This window comes from Microtus ochrogaster, linkage group LG9 (genome assembly GCF_000317375.1).
Source record: "Microtus ochrogaster isolate Prairie Vole_2 linkage group LG9, MicOch1.0, whole genome shotgun sequence".
Classification (NCBI taxonomy): Eukaryota; Metazoa; Chordata; class Mammalia; order Rodentia; family Cricetidae; genus Microtus; species Microtus ochrogaster.
Genome location: NC_022034.1, coordinates 26,634,492 through 26,657,227, shown reverse-complemented (window position 1 = coordinate 26,657,227; position 22,736 = coordinate 26,634,492). Strand labels below are relative to the sequence as shown.

At 43.5% G+C, this 22,736-nt stretch overlaps 1 protein-coding gene across 2 annotated transcripts in view; it reads left to right on the top strand.

Annotated features, from left to right (window-relative positions):
* The window catches only part of Cdc40 (cell division cycle 40), a 52,954-nt gene extending 39,237 nt beyond the window's left edge, over nucleotides 1-13,717 (top strand). The window contains exons 9-15 of one of the 2 annotated variants that reach the window (XM_013352387.2): nucleotides 544-589; nucleotides 2,516-2,617; nucleotides 4,390-4,505; nucleotides 4,719-4,852; nucleotides 9,283-9,359; nucleotides 11,245-11,389; nucleotides 12,226-13,717. In XM_013352387.2, the coding sequence (XP_013207841.1) occupies nucleotides 544-589; nucleotides 2,516-2,617; nucleotides 4,390-4,505; nucleotides 4,719-4,852; nucleotides 9,283-9,359; nucleotides 11,245-11,389; nucleotides 12,226-12,403 (798 nt within the window). In that variant the 3' untranslated portion in view covers nucleotides 12,404-13,717. The remainder of the gene's footprint in view (nucleotides 1-543; nucleotides 590-2,515; nucleotides 2,618-4,389; nucleotides 4,506-4,718; nucleotides 4,853-9,282; nucleotides 9,360-11,244; nucleotides 11,390-12,225) is intronic. The other variant, XM_005363558.3, reaches the window with a different exon arrangement.
* Nucleotides 13,718-22,736: the final 9,019 nt, after the last annotated feature.

Genomic DNA, 22,736 nt, shown 5'->3' with positions numbered 1-22,736 from the left:
GTATATATCTGCTTTAGATATGATGAGAATTATGAGCCATAGATAATATTTTCATATAGATTCTATGTTATTTCAGAATAGTACTTTTTAAATACTTCAGTATGAAAATGGTACATAACAGCAGTTCTTATAACACTTAATCCCTTTACAATTAGTTTGTTACAAAAGTAAAAGCTGTTCTTCATAGAAAAATACGTAAAATACAGAAAAAAGTAAGAAAATAAAAATACCCAGATAAACTCCTTATACAGCTAAATCCGTTTGATACTTGATGTAAATACCTCTTCAAGTATAAAGTGTGTGTGTATCCCAAAAGTATAACTCAAAATGGCAAACTAGTCAATATTTAGTAATTAAATCCATTGTGCCTACAAAAGATGTATATACACACATAGCTAGCACAGGACTGTTGTTATTGATAAAAACTTGCATTAAGACTGATATCCCCAGGGCTAGTGGCTTAGAGTACATGAGGTCATGGGTTCAATTTCTAACATCGTATAGAAAATATTTACATTTTCATGTGTTTTTTATTTTCTCCAGCTATGGGAAGTTTATGGAGACCGGCGCTGTCTAAGAACATTTATTGGTAATATTTCTTTTTCTCCCTGTCTATAAATCTGTTTAGGAAAGCTTTTGCAAGAGAGATAACATCAGTAGCAGCAATTTTACTGCCCTGATGTGAAGGAAAACATTCTCAGGTCTACTGAGCTGAGTCATGAAGGAGTAAACTCTTAGGTAGGCAGAGAGGACTAGGAAGTGAGAGGGGCAGAACGTGTTCTGTATTGTGGGGGAGCACGTGTGGTAACTGTTCCTGGGTATAGCAGAGGGACAAGAGTGGATAAAAGTGGAAGCGGACCAGGCTGTGGAGAACCAGCTGAACTAATAATGGAGGAGACTGAATCCTGACGGCAGGGAAGAGCCTGCCCTTTCTGGAAAGTAATGCGATCGGAACTATACAAAGACGATGTGGCAATCTGGAGTAGACTTTGATAGGCAAGCCTAGAAGTAAGAAAATAAATTTATACAGTTATTTTTATTAGTCTCTCTTCAAAATGGCGAGAGTTTGAACTAAAGCACAGAGACAGAAGAAAGAATTTAGTAAGATTCAGCAACAGGACATGAGTGATAGACGGTGGGGACCTTAGACACCTCCCGGCTGGCCAGATGAGTGGTAGCGCCATTCAGCAAGGAAGGGAACGTAAGGTTTGGGACCGTTGAGTCTGAGCAGCTGTGAAGATGTCCAGTACACAGTAGCCATAGCTTTAGAAGGATGTTGGGAGCTAGCAGCTGAAGCTGAAGGAACAGTGGGGTTGAGGATGCGAAGCGGACCAAAGGGAGGCCAAGCTGTGCCGGCCGAGCCTGACAAGCTCTTCTGTCCTTGTCGCCTCTTGTTACTTTTTCCAGATTTAACTGTACCACACTGAAGTGCTGTGGGCCACAGTGGCTCTGTTTTTAGATTAAAGTGGGAGTCTGTTCTCCCATGCTCTGCTACGGTGTGGGCTCTCTGTGCAAATAGATACCGAGACACCGCGCCAGCACCCAGGACTTTGAGGGAAACCGTCACTTGTGTCCGGGGGAATAAAATGCCCCTCAGATGCAGCGGGTTTCCTCTCCTCTGCCCCACCCATACTGCCAGAATTCAGGGGGAAACTGGGATTCTCTACAGACAGCCCCTCTGCAGGGGGGAGGGGGGACTGCTCATTGCCATGCTCACACTTGCTTGTTGCCATGGCGCTTCCGCTGCACCCGCCTAGCTGGAGTTCTGTGGAAGGGGTGGTTCTGGGAGGCAGCCCTCAGGTGACAGTTTGAGTCTCGTACATTGTGTGAAATCATTTGTGTCTTGGTCATAGTGAGAAACGGGCATGTTTCTGCTTTTGTTTAATGACATCTTAGTTCTCTCAAAAACTTTGAAAAGATTCATTTGTCTGGCAAGGTTTGACATCCAGGGAAAGCGTAATCAGGGAAAACTGAAATTAATTTAGTGCCAGGATAACATCTTTTAAAAAATAGAGGTAACATCATGGTTTTGAATCAATTTTTATGGAATTAAGTAATGTGATCTCAGAAATAGGCAATTACTGGATAAGGGCTGCAACCTCCTGCACTTGAGGTTTGGAACACTTTGTTTTTACTTCTAATATGGTGAGCAATATGGAAGGGACCCCCCCCCCTCCAAAATCTCAGCTATTTCTTTGACTGGCAGTAATTAGAACTTTAGATCTCAATAAATTCTTGGCTGGTTAGTCGTCAGTGTGTGCACTGCATATTAAAAGATGCCACGACAAATTTTTAAAAATTGCACCTTTCCCCTGAGTTCTTAGCAAAATGTAACCTGTGAGAACCACCTGCAGAGCCTCGTGAAGGAAGACAAACTGTCACCCCAGAGCCTATGTGCACAGATGGGGCTGGGGTGCAGGCTGGCAGCTTCCATGAGGTCACTGCCTCGTGCTCCTCGGTGGTGCTTATGCCAGGAGCACTGATCTCACCACAGCTTCTGTGGCTCTGCTTCTAGGTCACAGTAAGGCTGTGAGAGACATCTGCTTCAACACCGCAGGCACCCAGTTCCTCAGCGCGGCCTATGACCGGTACCTGAAGCTCTGGGACACCGAGACGGGTAAGTGCGCACGGCTTACTCTCCTGAGCTAACAGTCTGTGGACTCGGACGACTGGCCCTCTGGTGAAATGGTGCCTTCTCCAGCTGCTGCTTCTCGTTATTGAGAAGTCAGCTGATAGCACAAGTGTGTGTGTAGATTGACGCTCATCTGTATAACCGGTGCTTTCCCTGGGAGGCATTATCCTCACCTGCAGACATGTTGATGGACAAACACAAACCGTTCTGTCCACTGTCTAATGATCTCCCTATTCCCCACATCTCCTAGTATAGGCATTGCATAGATCAGAAGCAACTTTAATTTAATTGCCCAAATTGATAATGTAGATCTGAACTCATATGGGCCGGTTTTACTTAATACAGTGATATTAATTATGTCTGTATTTTGTGATGGTGTAATTGTGTATTACTAGGAAACATCTTGTAGAACCAGGAATGAAGGTGCATAGCTACAATCCCAGCATTCAGGAGGCTAAGGCTGGAAGACCTTGAGTTAGAGACCAGCCTGGGCTACAGAGCATGGCCCAGTCTGAAAATTAAAAAAATAAAAAAAAATAAAAAAACTGTGACTTTTTTGCCAAGTTAATCATAAGAAATAATGTTTACTGGACATTGACTGTGCTGAGCATATGCTGGTATCTGTAATTTGACTTTAGCACGCCCCTACAAGGTATGTGCTAGTCTTGCATTACAGGTGAGGAACTGCCCATGAACATAGGCTTCTCAGAAGCAGGTCGAGTAAGTGGCAGAATTGGTTCAATCCAAGGTCGTACTGACTCCAGCCCAGGTTCCTCACCTTGCTTGTCGCTGCTCTCAGTTTTGACTACACATTGCCATCCTCTGGAGCTGCTCCTGCCTGGGCTCCACCCTCGCGTCAGTGTAGACTGAGCTAGTGACCTCACAGCTAAAAGGCAACCATCCTACAGCTCTTAAAAATTAAGATACACATAAAATGTTAAGTGCACAGGTGTTCAGCAATTTTTTAAAATAATAAACTTGTGCAAATTTGTTTTAGACACTTCAAGATCAAGACATAGAACACTGCAGCGTGCAGCGTGCGGTGGAGTCTTATGCCCTTTCCTAGTGTGCACCCACTTCCAGCAACCACAGAGCGTCTGTCACCACAGGCCCCATGCCTGTTCTTAACCTTGTAGATAGGATCACACCATAATCTCTCTTCATTTCTAACTCTTCACCCAACTTCACATCTGATACACACTCTCCTGGCTTATACCTTAATGTTTTCTGCTGCTCATAATAGTCCATGCATTGATGTAATTAGATCTATCTCTGTAACTAGTGATGCATTACTTTGGGGAAAATTGTATATGCTAGTGTGTGTGTGCATGCATGCATGTGTGTGTGTGTTCACCTTATTTCTTTGATTTCTTTCAATTGAACTGAGGGCTAACCAGTTTTGCTGCACTGGCTGGCCAGCAAGCTCCCAGGATCCATGTGTCCTTGCCTCCCAGTGTTGGGTTTACAGACATGCAGAGCCCTGCCTGCCCCTTTACAGGATGCTGGTGATCAAAACTCAAGCGCTTACACTTGCACAGAAAGTATTCTTACCGATTGAGCCATCTCCCCAACTCCTGAAAAAAGAAATTTTAACCATTAAAAATCTATGAAAACTACCATTGTAGTGGTTTTAAGAGCAAGCAAGCTGCCCTTCCTCAAAATTCAGTACGTCATGACTTCTAAGTAGATCTTCACGCCATTGTCATCCTTTAGGAGTGAAATTTATTTTTCTTGTTTAATTTGACTCTTTGGTTTAGGGCAGTGTATATCAAGATTTACAAACCGAAAAGTACCCTATTGTGTCAAGTTCAATCCTGATGAAGACAAGCAAAATCTCTTTGTGGCTGGGATGTCTGACAAAAAGATCGTGCAGGTAGGTTCGCCTCTCTCTAGTGTATCTGTTAGGACTGGTGAAGAGAACAGAGCATCCACCACTGATGCTTGCTACTTTGAGGGTCCTCGCATGTGCTTGGAAAGAAGCAGTCAGTTCATGAACATGGGGCACTAGAGCCTTTAGGTTCCCAAGTATAGTCTGCTGTTGTTAGAGTCCTCACCTGTCTGTACCTTCTCTGCTGTCGCTGCGCAGTGGGACATCCGCAGCGGAGAGATTGTCCAGGAGTATGACCGGCATTTGGGAGCTGTCAACACCATTGTGTTTGTTGATGAGAATCGAAGATTTGTGAGTACATCTGACGATAAGAGCCTAAGAGTTTGGGAATGGTGAGTTTCCATCGGTAAAATGTCTGACTTTCATAAAACAAGTAAATAAATACATAAAAAAATAAAATTTATAGCCGAAGTCAAAGCCTGATAATATGCAGCTATTTGCTTATTTTTCCAGCCAAAGTGTTTTGATTATTTAAGTGCCAACAATTTGGAAATTGAAATCTAAACATACTGTCCTTCACAGTCTTTGGAGAATCCTTCAAAGTGCATGGATTTGAACTGCTGGTTTTGTGGTTGTGATAACTGTCTTAGCATGGCTTTACACATTTTTTTTTCGTTTTATTTCTTATTTCTTATGTGTATGTGTGTATGTGTGTGTGTGAGTGTTGGCTTTGTTTCCCTGCATCCATTGGAGGTCAAGAGCAGCTCTGTGGAGGCAGTGCTTCTTCCCTGGTGGGTCTAGAGCTCACACTCAGGCTTGCACAGCAGCCTTTCCCGCCAGGTCTTCTCGCTGGTCCTCACACTCTTTATTAGGTAGCGTGCTGGTCTTTGCAGAATGACAGGCAGGTGTATGAGATGAGGGTCACACATAATCTCCTGGCCTCCGAAGAAACCCGAGCTTTACCGCCTGCTATGTAATCATTCATGCTGTAAGTTGCCCCCTTTCATCAGCTTTAAACAGGCCTTTGGCTTATTGAATATAATCAGAATGTATTGAATACTTTTTCCTTTTATCCAAAAAAAAAAGTTTGTCTTAAGTAAAAAAAAAAAAAAATACTTAAGCTGATTTCATTAAGTATTATGATTGTTTTATGATTTAGTTGCAAATAAGTAAGTGGTAATCTTTCTTTTAATAAGAAAGTCCTTGGGTGGAACCCTGCTTGTCTTTATAGACACAAAGCACAGCTCAGTGGAGACCACAGCCTTGCAAGGACTCAAAAGTGCACCTTCCCACCCATCCCTAGAAGTTGTAATTTAAGAGAAAGCCAGCAGCCTTGAGCCCCAGCCAGGGTTTCCAGTTCAGACTGACTCCCATGGAAGCTGGAGTGGGCTGAGTAGGCCCTCGGCATTGTTAAGACAATCGAGGTAATTTCAGATTTAATGCAACTTGCACACCAACAGTATATCCTTCAAGATTACCCCCAAGGACATTGGCTACTTTGTATCTAATCTTAACCTTCAGCTTCATCCTTAGGGGTCATGGTTTGAAGCTAAAGTCTGTCATCCGAAATGGTGCTTTTTAAGAGATTTAGCTCTCAGTGGGAGAGTGTAACACCCACAGTGAAAGAAAGGAGGAGGGAGGCTGTTTTCTACAGAAAATATGATGTAAACACCAGTGTTTTTGTTTGGATGGTTTAGCTTGGTTTGGGGCAGATGCACATGGTGTGTGCGTACTTGCACATCCTGTCCACTTGTGTGCAGAGGTCAGAGAAGGATGCCAGGTTGTCTTCCTCTCAGTCTTGTATTCCATGGGTGCTGGGATTTGAACTCAGGTCCTCAAACTGTACAGCAAGCACTCTTAGTAACAGTCTCCCCAGCGTGATACCAAAGTGTGTGTGTGTGTGTGTGTGTGTGTGTGATAGACAAAGACAGAGAGATGTCAGAGTGTGTGTGTGTGTGTGTGTGTGTGTGTGTGATAGACAAAGACAGAGAGATGTCAGTGGTTTGATTTTGCTTAAACAAACATTTAATAACAATATAACAGATAAAAAATCAGACATTTGTATCTCTAGATGCTGTTCCAGCTCCATCATTGAAAGCAGAGTGGTGTAAGAAGGTAGTTAATATTGAGGTGCTATACCAGTTAGAGGGCTTTGGGTACTTGTATTTTCTCAAAATGCTTTGATTAGCTTAAGGTGGCCATGTTAGCATCTTGTTTCCCTCTGAACTCCTAGGAAGCTCTGCTGAAAGGCACACTGCTCTCTTGTTGCCAATGATGCCATGCTGCATGTGTCCGTGTGGTACCACCTGTTATCATATTGACTATACATTAATGTTATTATCATTGATGACAATTAGGTGTGGAGCTAGCGCTTCCTATGTGTCAGTCACTAGAATACACATGTCATACAACCCCTTTCATGTGCAAAGCCATCTCATGAGATAGGTGCGTTTATGTGGGGGTGGGAGCCTTTTTCTCCTTCCTCCTGTATAAGGACACTAAGATGGTTTAAGTGATCTGCCTAAGGTACAGGACGTGAAAACTCAAACGACAGGTCAGACTGATTCTAGAACTTGGATTTGTGGCTCTGTGGCTGGGAGAGTGACTGGGGAGACTTGCAGAGAGGAGTAACTTGCATCCGCCTACAGAGAGCAAACAACTCGGGACTCTCGGGATCTCCTGCAGCCTCTGCTGCAGTAATCGCAGGAGATTCTGGCGCTAGCACAGGAGAAAGGGCCTTAAGCTCACAGCAGGGCTGAGCCCAGGCACAGGCATTTTCCCAAACTTACATGTCTTCCACCTCATTGTAGAACAGCACCATAATAGAGTATAAGAACCAGACAGATGGGTCAGTGGTTGAAAGCACCAGCTGCTCTTCCAGAGGACCCAGGTTCAATTCCCACTGCCTACATGGCAGCTCAGAATAGTCTGTATCTAGATCCAGGGGATTGGATGCCCTCTTCTGTCTTCCATAGGCACCAAGCGCACACCAAGCAGACATACATGCAGACAAGATGCCCACACACATAAAAATAAAGACCTAAAAGAAAACAACCAAAGGAAGCTGGGCTTTCTTTCACAGTGTTATACAAACAACTGCTAATGTCCTTGAGAAGGAGAATTGGGGTACGGTAGATACCAGCAACTGTGGCCTGAGAATCAGTTGAAAGCCTGATAGTAGGCACGGTGGTTTTGTTTTTGTCTTTAATGAAAAGTATTTATTTTGGTAAAATATCTTTTAAAGGAAATAATACAGAAATGAATCAGCATTGCTGTTTATCTTTTAGTTTTAAAATGCCAGGCTATTGATCCGTTCATTTCCAAACCAGATGATCTGAAATCAGCTCCAACTTTGTTACAATTGAGTCACAGTATCTAGTAGGAAAGTGAATCTGTGTTTATGACGTTTAACTATGCCTAGCAGGAATTTTTGCAGAAATATGAAGTTCCAAGGGTAGTGTAGATTCAGTTCTGTTCTTGAGCAGTGGTTCTCAACCTTCCTAATGCTGTGACCCTTGAACACAGCTCCTCATGTGGTGCTGACCCAACCGTAAGATTATCTCATTGCTACTTCATCACTGTAATTCTGCCGCTGATATGAATCATAATGTAAATATCTGATATGCAGCCCTGTGAAGGGTCACTTGACTCCGACCCTTGGGAACCGCTGTCTAGAGCTGATTGTACCTGGCGTCCCTGAAATAGGGCATGAGTACTTTTGCTGTGTTTACTAAAGATGTGGACCTAAAATATGGTTGATTAATTTAGAAAGTGCTCTTTCAATCCATCTTATAAAAGTCACTACATACTAGTGATAAATACAAAGGTGGGGGACATGAATTGTCTTTAAAAACTTGGAGGATCATTCTGAAAGTCGCTTCTCACTGCGCTTAGAAACGTGATGTCACTTCCCGTCCTTCCGTGGTTGCAGGAGACCCTTTCCCTCTGGTCATCTGTCTCTTCTGGATGTTGGGTAAATGACAGAGAAATCCATACATGAAGTGAAGTGTGATTATTTTCCAGTTAAGCAAAGTATTGGCAGTATTGAGTCGTACCCTAGGACTGCACTCGCTCTTCACCCATGCTGCTCGTCAGATTCCATGTCCCAGTCAGTTTACTTCAGCCGCAGAGGGAGCAGCCGTGTCCAAACCCCTTTCAGAATTTCCAAGTAATTTTTATTAAAAAAAAAAATAATGACAACGAAAAGGTACTTAGTACAATTTGGCTCTCAATTTAAGTGAATACTTGAGAATTTTGTTTTATATTGGGGCATTTTTATCAGATGAGTTTTTCACTGTTCTGTACTCTGCTTTTTGTCCTGGACTGTACACTTTAGAAATACTTTGCATGTAAACTGAAAAGAGGCTTGGTACCAAGCACTTCATCTCTGCGGCCTGGGTCATTTTTCTGGGTGGATGAAGGTAGCACATGGGTCCCTACAGCTCTGTCTGTCCTCCACACTCACTTCCACCTGCTCACAAGGTAATAGGTGAGGTCGGCTGGCAGATGAAAACGCTCCTCATAGGCTTGCTCAGACACCCTCTTCTGCCTCCCGTGGTACCTTTTAAGATGAGTTCATCACTAAGGGATATTTAGTAATAAGGGCCAAAGTTTAAGTCTCATAACTAGAAACTAGAACTACTGACAGCATTATAATTTTCATGGAAAGTCATTTGTAAAATAAAAGCTATTTCATAATAAACTCCATGCTGGAAGTTCAATGAAAAGCAAGTTGCTTGTATTTGGGTACATTTGGGTAATTCTTCTAAATGTGCTTTGGTGAATTACTCATTCTAACATGTATGCTATTTTCAATTTTTAGGGATATCCCTGTGGATTTTAAGTACATAGCAGAGCCCAGCATGCACTCAATGCCTGCAGTGACTTTGTCTCCAAATGGTGAGTTGGAACACAGAATGTGTTCTAAAATGAGCTTCTAAGACACAGAGTAATTGCTGGATTCATAGGAACTGGAGAACTCCGTGCAGGGAATCAGGATGTTGCCGTACTTGTGTAAGGAAACCTTTTCAGTAGCAGGAGTAATTACTGGTTTTCATATGTGAATCACCTCACCCACTCTCTTGTTTTGAAAAAATAAAAGAGTCAGTGATTTACAGTTAACATTAAGGATTTCTGACAGTTGTTTTTTGTTTGTTAGTTTTTAATAATTTTCCTTCCAACACAAATCAGGTTCAATAAATCATTTAATAAGAACTTTTCTTTCAAGGGAATAGGAAATTTTGGTCTGATTCTTCAAAATGAGAACATTTTAGTGATTTTCCTGTAATAGGGCTTTTAAAGCAGTTTTACAGCCCTATTTGACACTCAGGGTTAGTTCTCATGCTCATTTCCTTTAGGGTTTGACTGGGGTAGCAGAAATAGGTTATCGCAGTAGATAGCTTGTCTGAGCCCTTGTCCTCATTCCACTCTGGATAAACATGCGCAGATATGATACAGAACTTCATCCCTCTGGCTCAGACGGCCTTGTTGAGCTGGTATCTATCGGGGCTCACATCTGGAACCCCGTTTCCTTCATGGCAAGTTTCTGTCTTTGACTGCCCAGGGGTCACACTTGATGCAGCCCACTCACTGCATGGATGCACTTGGGGGTGTTGATGGTGTGTTCGTGTGTGCGTGTATGTGTGTGTGTGTGTGTATTAGTGTTTTGTCTACATGTATGTCTGTGTGAGATGTCTGAAACTGGAATTGCAGACAGCTGTGAGCTGCCATGTGGGTGCTGGGAAATGAACCGGGGCCTTTAGCATGCAGTGCTTTGACCACCAAGTGGTCTCTCCAGCCCTAATGATGGATTCTTGTTGATGGCAGAGGCCCTTCTCTCCACTCCTCTTTGTGGAAGCCATTTTGCAGGGCCCAAGTTGAAAAGAAAGGATACAGCGGATTGTGGGAGGGAAAACTGCATCTCCAAAAGATTTTCTTCAGCAAAACAAAACAAAAAAATCAATACAGTTTCCTATTGGCTAATCCATTGTCTTTTAAGTAGCAGGTAATTGTGCTGCAGGCGTACTGATACTGTCTAGCTCTGGTGGTGCTGTAAAGTGAGTGTTTTCAGAGCTATTCTGGGGGCAGACCCAGGACAGGAAGAACCCACCCCTCTGTCTGCCCCTCTTTGGTGACGGTTGGCAAGAACCCTGTCATTCTTAGAGACACACAAGCCCTACATAGCACTTTGTCAGTCCCCGTATGCACCTTTGTTGTTAGGATTCCAGTCTTGGACAAGTCTTCCCCTCACATAGGCAGTGCTGGGACTGTCCCCTGGGTAATCCTTACAAGTGTCTAAGATGCTAGGAAATGGTATTTAGGGCCTGGGGCTCCAGACTCCAGTGTAGATGCAGCAGCACACCCTCTGAGAAACAGTCGCTGCGGTCTTGCTAATCCTCTTTGATTTGGTGCTTCCCATAGATCTATTCTATTCTGTAGTTCTGTTGTCTGGAGTTATTATAAAATAATTCCACTTAGCATGTTTTATTAGTAACTTAGTTCTGTTGGCACCAAGCTCTGGAATTGTTTCCTTGTTCTTAAGCAGTCAAAGCTCCATGTGAGGAGTTCTCCGAGACAATGGGAACACGGGAGTGGGGTCCAGTGCTGTAGGTAAAAATGCCTCTTGCCAATACCTGACTGGTGCGCTCTCCCGGTGCCAGAGGAATTGCTTTTCTGCTATTAGAAAGCACTTGAGCACAAAAGTAATGAAAGCTAGTATATGTAAAATAAACTTTAAAAAATAGTTAAATCTTCCTCTAAAATATGCCACTTACTCATTTTACAGGGAAATGGCTTGCATGCCAGTCAATGGATAACCAAATCTTAATTTTTGGAGCCCAGAACAGATTCAGATTAAATAAGAAGAAAATTTTCAAAGGTCACATGGTAGCAGGCTACGCTTGTCAGGTCGACTTCTCACCGGACATGAGGTAAGTTAAGCCTTCCTGTTCACATGTGATGGGATGGTACAGTGCTGTTCAGTAGCAATACTTCACAAACCACTGGGACCTGTGTCAGTGCTCGAGGACTGGGTACTCTTTCAAACTGACAGGGCAGTCATAAAGGGAAGAACAAGCTATGGAAATTACATTTTGACTTTTCTGCAGGGTCTTCATCAGTCTATAATACTGCTTAGGCCTATGCCTTTAACTGTTACCTAATCCATTCCTGCCTGCATTGCCGTGATTTTCTGTTTGTCTGTGTCACTGTGGTTGAATGGATACCAGGAGAATTCCCCATTAGTGTTGGACAGACTTCAATTTGTCTACACTGAAAACAGAAATGTAGCTTTTGTATATTTCTAGGTCACAAGAGTGAAATTTCTGCATTCACTTTCCTCCTCTTAGTTAAAAATATATTGGTAGAGGAATTCAGATATCCAGTGACTTTCTATATTTAGCTTGGTAATTAGGCCTCAGATTCCTATTTCTGACTCAGCCTTCGACATGTTCAGAGCAAATTGAAGCTGAAACTGTTGAGAGTTCACTGCAGCACAGTGTACCTAACATGCTCACTGGCTGCCTGAGAAACACGTTCCTCTGTGTGCTCGTCCTGTCTCCTTGGTGAAAAATAACTTCCTAGCTCTTAGGCTGGCAGCTTATCGGAGGGAGGGACTGGAGATGGCCAGCGGCAGACTGCGCGTGTGCTTGTTCTCTGAGCTCTGTACCTTCACGTTTCTTAGGGTGAAAACACGGGCGCTGTCTCTGCATCGTTTCACCAGGGTAAGGTGGGCGAATAATTGTGATTTGTTTTCGTTCTGTTGCAGCTATGTGATTTCAGGAGATGGAAATGGAAAACTAAACATTTGGGACTGGAAGACCACAAAACTCTACAGTCGGTTTAAAGCCCACGATAAAGTGTGCATAGGTGCAGTGTGGCACCCCCATGAGACGTCCAAGGTCATCACATGTGGCTGGGATGGCCTCATCAAATTGTGGGACTAATGGGATTAGTCCTTTCACAGTCTGGGATCATTTTTGATCCAGTGTCATATTTAACTATTTAATTATTAAAATGTGTTGGATGACAATTTGTTTTATAGGTAATCTTTCCATATATGGCCTTATGAAGTTGGCCAATGGTTTTTGTTAAGAGCGCTGTAAATTTGCCTCATATAAGTCCGTTGGCAATTTCATTTTATTCTTTACAGATGCTATTTATGTGAAGAATGACAGCTAACTTACATTTGACAGATAGTTACTCTTGGCAGGCAGTTTGCATTTGTCCCTGAGGTATCACTGAAAGGACCATTTCGGGGCCTACTGGATAGGGGACCCTAGAGGAAATGACGTAGCTGATGACTCAGTCCACCCGGAAAGGAAGGAAAGAAAGGACTGGTGCAGTTTGATTACTCAAGAAGACGGGAAACACTCAGAATTACTGCTCCTATCATTTTCATTGAATCAAGTTCAAGGCTTTCGGTTTCACGAGTTCCATTATTTTTATGGCCTGTGTTGTATAGTTTACTTGTAAATGAGTGACCTTTATTGGCTGCAGCACTTCTCTGATTATTAAGCAATGTAAAATTAAAAAGCAGCCCACCGTTCCTCCCTTGGCTGTCTTCCTGGTCAGGGTGGCCAGGACTGTATAGATGAAAGCAGAAGTCTCCGAAGGTGGAACTCTGGTGAACGGGCCAAGGCTTCGGATTTTCCTGAAATCACTGTCAGTACGGACCTGGCTGCACTCCCAGAAACCAGGGTCCGAGGGCTCTCCTCCACCACCCTACCGACTCCCCTCTGGCCGAGCATGAAGGCATGGTCCAAAATACTGCCTTGCAATTTCTTTGAAGTCACGTTTTGGTTTTGTTTTTTTTAATTACTCTGATTTTGCTTGTGAATACAAACAGTAAAACTTTTGAATGTTAGAAAATGTTAAATTTCCTTTGAGATCTTTGTAAAAACATTGACTCTGTAAGAAGATACCTAGAGTCCCCAATTTAAGAGGCAGTAACCATGTTGTTTTCTTTAAATCACATCGTGAACTTTGCACTGCCAAGCCATTGCCATGTCTGTGTCTTCTGGGAAGGGTGGCATAGGGGAGGAAGGAATGGAGGAAGGAATCCACGACCTTAAAAACGCGAATGACCGGAGTGTGGTGGGGAAAGACTGCAGTACCGCATGTTCAGAATCATAATTTTAGAATCCCTATCTCTCTTACTGTGCTGTTGACTGTTTCTAAGCCGAGGAACTGTACATAAGAGTTTTCTCTTTTTTGAAAAGACCCTATTTTTGAATAAAGCATTCTTTTTATAGAAAGTGCTACTGAAATGTCCATTGTGTCCTTTTTAGTCCTAAGTGTGTAGACACCAGGTCAGACCCTTGAAGCATTTAGGGTGTATAGACATGCGGGCTTAGAGTGCACAGACAGTGCACAGACCCCCGGGTTCTTTCCCAGCATAGGAAACCTGAAAGCATAGTGGTGCACACTGTGAGTGCTCGTACACTGCTGCACACTGTGAGTGCTCGTACACTGCTGCACACTGTGAGTGCTTACACACTGTGAGTGCTTGCACACTGCTGCACACTGTGAGTGCTCGCACACTGCTGCACACTGTGAGTGCTTACACACTGAGTGCTTGCACACTGCTGCACACTGAGTGCTTACACACTGAGTGCTTGCGCACTGCTGCACACTGTGAGTGCTTACACACTGTGAGTGCTCGTACACTGCTGCACACTGAGTGCTCGCGCACTGTTGCACACTGTGAGTCCTTGCACACTTTGCACACTGTGAGTGCTTGCCTTCTGCCTCATCCTTACTGCAAGATTTTTGTTGCACCCTGAACGTTAGAATTGTTGAACTGGATTAATATTTAAACGCTGAAGCAGAGGCTGGGCTGACAGGAAGTTCAGGCAAACAAGCTCTTTCCAGGTAGAAACATTTTATTTTTGTGTGTGTTTTGAGACAGAGTCTCATGTACCTCAGGCTGACCTCAGACTCACTGTCTAGCCAAGGATGTGCTTGAATTAATTCTCCGGCCTCTGTCTCCCAAGTGCGTAGATTACAGGGATGTACCATATCTGGCAGGAAGTGACTCCTGAGAAACACATTATGGGGCTGGCCAATAACCTTAAATTGTTTATAAACTACCAAAAAGGGAATTTTGACAGTGAAATGTCACTCTCTGAGCGACAGCCATTGAGATCCTAATACCAGCACCAATTGCAGACATTCCTTGAAGATCAGCTGACTGAACTGTACCTTTGGATTGTATTGCTTGCTGTGATAGACAATAGTGGATAGTTGAGGGATCCATGTTAAGTTCTCATGCCGGAACGGAATGTAAAATGCCAGCCAGACCCATCAGCAGTCTTTTGTTATTGTTGTTTGGTTGGTTGGTTTTGGGTTTTGGTTTTTCAAGACAGGTTTTCTCTGTAGCTTTGGAGCCTATCCTGGAACTAGCTATTGTAGACCAGGCTGGCCTTGAACTAAGAGATGAGGGGCCTGGCTTGTTGTGGGGTTTCTGTCCTGCCCATTTCCCACAGTCATTAAGCCCCAAAGAAAATCACACAGAAAGTCTACACATTAGATATAAACTGATTGGCCCATTAGCTCAGGATTCGTATTAACTCTTCTAACCTATATTAACCCATTATTCTTATCTTTGTTAGCCACATGGCTCAGTACCTTTTTCAGCAGGGTAGGTCACATCCTGCTTCTTTGGTGGTCTGGGCAGGACTCAGGAGAAGAGCTTCCTTCTTCCCAGAATACTCCTGTTATCATTGCCCCGCCTCTACTTCCTGTCTGGTTGACCCACCTATACTTCCTGCCTGGCCAATCAGCATTTATTTAAAACATGATTCACAATTCTGCCGCACGCACCAAGAAAGATCCCACCTGCTTCTGCCTCCTGGGTGCTGGGATTAAAAGCGCACACCACCACCGTGCACTGCACCCGTGTCCTGCCAGCAGTCTTAAATGTAGATCTCAGCGTGAGACCTGGGGAATACAGCTGCCATATATAATGGTCACATTTTAGTGTCTCAGGCTGAAGTTGAAAGCAGTGTTGTTCCCATAGTTTTACTGGCAGCATCTAGGGGCAGTGAGTCATAAAGTAGCTGACATAATAGAGTATAAACAAGGCAGGTGCAAAGGAGCCAGTTGGGAACCATATCTATCACACATCAGAACAAAATTCATGTCATGAAATACATGATCAGTGGGTAAATAAACAGAATGAACTAATGGAAGATTGAATTACAGTGAAAATATAGACACACATAAAATTCCTGGGAACTTTTCCTTAAAATGGAGTATTCTTGTTTCTAACTCAGACTAAAACTTTAGGCAAGCTCTCCAAAGGATCTTCCAGCAAGATTGCGCTAATGGGGAGAACCATGAAATTAGAATCACAAATTTATCTAGGACACTCAAAAATCTAGGCTACTTGGGATAAAGAAATTGGATAGCCATGTGGCTACCTGTATGCATGTAGGCACATAGAGCACATGCTCGGTATTACACCTTTTATGTGCACTGTTACTTCGGTAACCATGGAAGCAACGTTCCTTGTTTTACCCAGAACTTAAGGAAAAGGAAATGCACACTTTCAACCGAAAGTCTTGAAATGGCTTCATTTTCAGTGACCTGCGTGCACCATTGTCCTTGTGTGCCTCCTGTGGCTGTGATAAACACCATTGCCTAAAGCAACTCAGGAGCAAAAGGCTGTCTCCACCTGACAGGTTATAGCCTCTGGTCAACTGAAGCCAGGCACAAGCCTGAAGCAGGAACCACAGCTGCTTTGCCCAACTACTTCCTTTAGTCTTACAGGGTTCAGGCTCACCTGTCCCGGTGATGGCACCGCCCACAGTGGGTTTGGCCCCTCCGGCCTGGGTTCACAGTCAAGAATCTACCGACCAACCTGAAGGAGGCCACTCCTCAGTTAAGAATCCCTCTTCCCAGCCATGTCTAGGCTTATGTCAATCTCACGAGATCTAATGAGCACACACACCTGCCTTGGCTGCCTTTAAATCATGTTTTAGCTCCCTGCTCTCCTACTGCCAACGTTTTAAATCTCAGGGGTTTAACTCAAATCTCAGGTTTGTTTGTTTGTTTTGTAGACCAGGCTGGCCTTGAACTCACAAGAGCTCCACCTGCCTCTGCCTGCCTAGTGTTGGGGTTAAAGGCATGTGCCACCACTGCCTAGATTAAACATTTTAGAATTTATGTTCTTTTCAAAATTATTTTGGAGATTATAACTATTATCATTTATCCCTTCTCTTTCTTCCCTCCAAGTTCTTCCATGCTCTCTTTCAAACTCATTGTCTCCTCTTTTATTAATTATTGGTGTGTGTGTATCCCTAATGCAGAAGTACAACCTGTTCAGTCTGTGTGCTGTTACCTGTGTTTATATTCTCAGGGCTGAGTATTTGGAACTGAGTAACCTATTGGTGTGCTCTTCCCTGGGGAAGATGCCTGTGGTTCTTTGTCCAAGGTTGCAGCCTCCAGAGGCTCTCTCTTCACATTAGCATGTCTGTGGCTGGCATCCTTGTTTAGCTGGTGTTTAGGCAGACCTCTTAGAAAATTCTGACATTCCTAGGAGACACAATCTCACAGCAGATTCCATGTGCCTCTGGTTCTTAAAATCAATCTTTCAGCCCCTCTTCCGCATAGATCCCTGAGCCTTAGGTTCAGGAATTGTATTGTAGAAATACTTTTAAATTCATGTACAGAGCACTGTACAAAGAGATTCTGTTAATAATATTTTATATATGTGTATATTATATTCCAACAGATATATATGAGTCTTACATTAGTTTTAACTTTCTCCCAGGTTAAAGTGGGCATTTAATCTTATATTTTATTTGACATATCTAAATTTTTATTTAAACATATATTCAGTTTTGAAATTTAGTATTTTATTTTTGTATCCTAAGACCTTGAAACATAGTATTTTACACTGATAACATGTTTCAATTCTAACAACTAAATTTTCATTTTAAAAAAATCTCATACAAAGTAAATTTGCCTACCATGTTATTAGAAGCATTCTTTAAATTTAAATTTTTAAATTTTTTCAATTGATGAACCAAATGTAAATTTTATAGTTTCTAATTATAAAAATAAGTATCACTTAAAAGTCAGTTCTTGGACTAGAAATGAGTTCAGCGAAAGAGCATGTACCTTGTGTATATGAGACGCTGAGATCTACCCCAACACAAAGACACTTTTTAAAAGGGGTGTGTGTGTGTGTGTGTGTGTGTGTGTGTGTATGTGTGTGTGCCCACAGATGCTGGAAGAGGATGGCTAAAGCTGAAGTTACAGTCAGTCGAATATGAATACTGCAACCCGAACTCGGATCCTTGACAAGAGCAATATGTACTCGTAAGCACTAAGCCATCTCTCCAGGGTCCAAACATTGTTATAAATTAGAAGTGTTAGGAATATTTCCTAAGCAAGCTCTCTGACGACACAAAAATTCCCAATCAAGCCGAATCAAAACAAGCCAAATTAAGAAATATCCAGGTTTAATGGAAGATCTGTGCTCTCGGGTGGCCCCGAGGGGGAAATGGGAAGCCGCGGGAACGCGACCCCCGGGAGGAAGAAAGGGGGACCACGTGTTTTTCTTTTGGGGGGGGGGATCACTTAAGTACCCTGGGGAGTGGTCCTGACCCCACCCCCAGGGAGGGGTCAGGACCTGGCCTGCTGGGATTTGAAGTCCAGATCAGGCCTGGGGGCTGAGCTAGATGCCAGGGACTGGGGCCTATGCTCCCAACCTAACAAGAAGAAATTCAGTTGTTTTGAATTCCTCAGTCATTTTAAAATATATGTTTATTGTTTAAGAATTTCAAATAATTTCAATACTATTCTCCCCCACTCTTCTCCTAACTCCTTCCAGATCCACCCCACCCCTCAGCTTCGCCTCATTTTGTTTAGAGCTGTGGGTCAGATTGAGCAACCTGTATACTCCTGAGCATAGGGCCACTCAGTAGAGGGTTGTTGACCTACTAGGGGTCACACCCTTTTTGGAAAACCTGACTCTTCTTCCCCGAGAAGTCACTAACCAGCAATAGCTTCTCAGGGATGGAAGCTCCATGCTGGAATGCTGATTGGCTTGACTTTGTGCAGGTCTTGTGTAGGTGACTACGGGTACTGTGAATTCATGATTGAGTGATCTTATCATGTCCAGGGCTGGTCCTCCTCACCTCTAGGCCTAGAACCTTCCCATCCTTTCCTCCACAGCAGTTGCCAAGCCTTCCAGCCAGGGGCTGACACTGACGTCCTATTTGTGGCTAAGCTCTCCACTGGCACTCTGCACTTCCATCTGCTGAGTTTCTGCATTAACCATCCTTCAGTGCACAAAGCAACTTCTCTGTCAAGGTCTGAGAGCTGCATGTTCTACAGATGCAGAGATACAAATTTAGGGGGCAGTTTGATATCACCCATATACCAAAATCCTAGCAGTAGATTCACTCCTGGGACCTATGAATTCTCCAGCTATGAGTTTGGAGTACCCAGCATTGATTTTTTTTTTTCCCTCATGTGGAACAGGCCTTAAATCCAATCAGGAATTGGGTGGTTGCCCCTACAATGCTAGTGCCACTATTGCACCCATAGGTGTATCTTGGCCATTATTGTAGTTCACAGAGGTTACAATTAAAATTTGGTGACCCCCCTCACACACACATAAGCCTGGATAACACTTTCCAGTACTATGAAAGATGACAGCAGGGAGGAAGTTCCCTGTCAGTACCATCTTCTCATGTCCTGTGACCAAAATGTGTGGTGTTTGCAGCAATAGGGTCTTACCACCAAGTTCTGTTGGGCAACCAAGAGCAATGACGATAACCTGTATTGTTTGGGGAGGCTACAGGACATCCCTGGCGAACAAATCAAGGACAATGTATATTAACCAGTTTTCTCTAGAACACTGGTTCTCAACCTTCCTAATGCTGCAACCTTTCAATATTCAGCCTTCATGTTGTAATGACTCCTAAGCATAAAAGTATTTTCTTTTTTTAAAAAAATATTTATTTATTATGTATACAATATTCTGTCTGTGTGTATGCCTGAAGGCCAGAAGAGGGCACCAGACCTCTTTACAGATGGTTGTGAGCCACCATGTGGTTGCTGGGAATTAAACTCAGGACCTTTGGAAGAGCAGGCAGTGCTCCTAACCACTGAGCCATCTCTCCAGCCCCCATAAAAGTATTTTCATTGCCACTTCATAACTGCAATTTTGCTACTTTTATGAATCATAATGTAAATATCTGTTTACAGACGCTCTTAGGCAACCCCTGTGAAATGGTCATTTGACCCCCAAAGGGGTGACGATCCACAGGTTGAGAACCACTGTTCTAGAGGAACAGAGGCAAAAGAATGAGCGTAAATATTAAAAGATTTTATTATTAAGTCAGCTTTGAACTCATAACAACAGCTGAATCACACCCGGGAGACTGAGAACTCCTAAATTGCTTGATCTTTGAAGCTGAGTGACTCAGCAGTCCAAATCTCACCCAGAGCCTAAAAGCCACCCATGGAAGCCTGGAACAGTGGTTTTGATATCAGTGAGGGAATCATCGTAGCAGCCGCAGCAGCACAGGATAAATTCACTCAGCAGGGAGAGACAAGGCCAACCCCAGCGGACAGTGTCTTCCTTCTGCCATTCCCCTTGGGGTCTGCTGCCCGCGTTTGTGACGGATCTTCCCACAGTCAGTTAGACAAATCCTCAGCTTCTCAGGTTCCCCAGACAGGTTAGTCCTTTTCTTCACCCTCTCCTCTGCCCTCCGCTCTCATCCCTCTCCACACGTAAAGCCCCCTCTGTATTATTTCCTCCCTATGTCACCTGTGTTCTACGACCTCCCCTCCCTTAAGGTCTCTCTTCCCCTTCCTACCAATAGTTCCTCTCTAGTTGCCTCGTTTCTGCTGGTCTTCCAAATTTCTAAACACAAATCTCAAGATTAGACACTATGATCAGCATATGAGTGAGAACTCATGCGATACTTATCTTTCGCTCAGCATGGTTTCCAATTCCTTCTATTTACCTGCAAATTTCATGATTTCATTTTTCTTTAAAGCTGAGTGAAATCCTGTTGTTTATAGGAACCACACTTTTATGCAGCGGTTGGGCTGGGCATTTTGGCGGTTTCTATGTCCTTGTGTTTGTGACTAGAGGAGCAATGAACACGGATGAACGTGTGTCTCAATCAAGCACTTTGTAAGTGCTCGGTAACAACATGCCCGCTGGCTCCATCCTGCACAGTATGGCCCTGAACCATTCCCATAAAGAGTTCAGATATCCAATGTCACCACCTCATCTTCTAAAAGATGTTCTAAGATCCAAATTGCTCATAATAGAATTCATATAAGGAATTTTGATGTTCATACACACTGTCCTGTGTTACATGTTGGATATTTCCTCAGATCCATCTCCAGATAACTTTAAATTCTCTTTGGTTATATCTGATCTTTTAAACCCATAAATTTTCTCAATTCAGCCACTATTTTTTTTTTTTTTGATTTTCGAGGCAGGGTTTCTCCGTAGCTTTTGGTTCCTGTCCTGGAGCTAGGTCTTGTAAACCAGGCTGGCCTCAAACTCCCAGAGATCCGCCTGCCTCTGCCTCCCGAGTGCTGGGATTAAAGGCGTGAGCCACCACCGCCCGGCCTATTTTCCTTTTCTGAGAGGTCTGTTTGCACTTGTTCATACGCCTGGGGTTTTTTCCCCCCATAATCTCTTGTTTTCTTGAGGTTTATATAGTCTTATGTTTTCAATCATGAACGGTTTATATTATTCAGTCTTTTAAGATTTATTTTATTTCTGTGTTTGTTAACATGTGTGTGTACATGCCGCATGTGTACTGGTAGTTGTGATCTACCCTATGTGAGTGCCCTGAGCTGAACTCAGGTTCTCTGGAAGAGCAGCGTATACTCTTAACCGCTGAGCCATCTCTCCAGCCAATATTCTACATTCTTAATGATGTTACAGAAGGATGAGAATTCTTGGTCATCCTCAGCCTGGGCTAGAGGAGACCTTGTCCCACCCGTCTGCACTGCTTCCTCCAAAAAAGGATTGCCATTCAGTTATCTCAAGTACCTAAGCTAAAACCCCCAGGGTTTCGTTGTCTGTTAACTCTACTCTACTTCATAGTGACCCACTCATTTCCTTTATTGTGAATGGGTCTTGCTCTCTGAGGAAATCTTTAGTAGCCGGGGCTACTGAAGAATCCTTTCAAAGCATTTTGCATCTGCCTTTACCATGTCCCCCGGGAAGTGTCACCCCTAGGACCAAGTAGCTATTTAATCCCTCATCTTATAGATTTGTTCATGTGTAATTAAGGTAAATTCCACTGTTGCACTCCTTGCACAAGCTTCATCTTTATTTCTCATGGGAATATTCTATTTGCACTCAGCCGCAGCACGAGGTGGGCTTCCTGGGGCTGGTGGGTATGAAGTCTTGTGACCATTTCTTCATTGAAGTCAAGCCCTCCAAGAATCTGGTCCTCCTGAAACTGTCTCCCCTGCTCTCAGCCTCCAGCCATCCCAGATAAGTGAAGTTCTGAGGTGTGTCTAGTGCGAGGTCCGGTCCTACCTCTCATTCCAGGCTCTCTGGTGTTCGTGTGTCTGAAGATTTCATCCGTGGACATTCAGCCATACTTGTCCCATACTCACACCTCCTACACAAATGCACATGCATACACATGCTTAAGTGTATGTGAAAGGCTCTTTGGCGCTGTTCCGAGTTCTGTTTAGCATACTGTCACGTTACCGAGACAGTCTGGAAGCAGAAATAATAAACTAGTAGCTCCTATAAGGCCCATGTCCTACTCTGAGAACCCTGAGTTTATGTGCCCCAGAAAGGCAGGTATTTCTCCTCAGGGCACTTTTGCTTCCTGAGGAACCCTCAGAATTGGTTCCCTCTTATCTGGCTTTTCTTATTGCATAAGCATACTCTATCCTATAACTTCCTTTCCTGGCAAATGCCTCAGTTCAGTCAAGCTTCTGTAACAAAATGCATTAGGCTGAATAATTCATAAACAGCAGATTTATTGCTCAAGAACAAGCACGAGCGTCTGGTGCGGAATCGTTCTCAGCCTCAGACACAGCACCTTCCTGCTGCATCCTCGTGGTGGAAAGGGGAAGCATTCTCCCAGAGGCCTCTTTTCTGAGCACCCTAATTCCAATCATGAAGGCTCTACCCTCATAACCTACTCACCTCCCAAACACCTCAACTTCCTCACCATGGACCAGTGACAGGTCCCAGCACAGTTATGACAGGCAGCCTCAGGACCCGCCTCAACACTGGCTAGCTTCTCTTCCATTTGTCTTCTAGCTTACTTG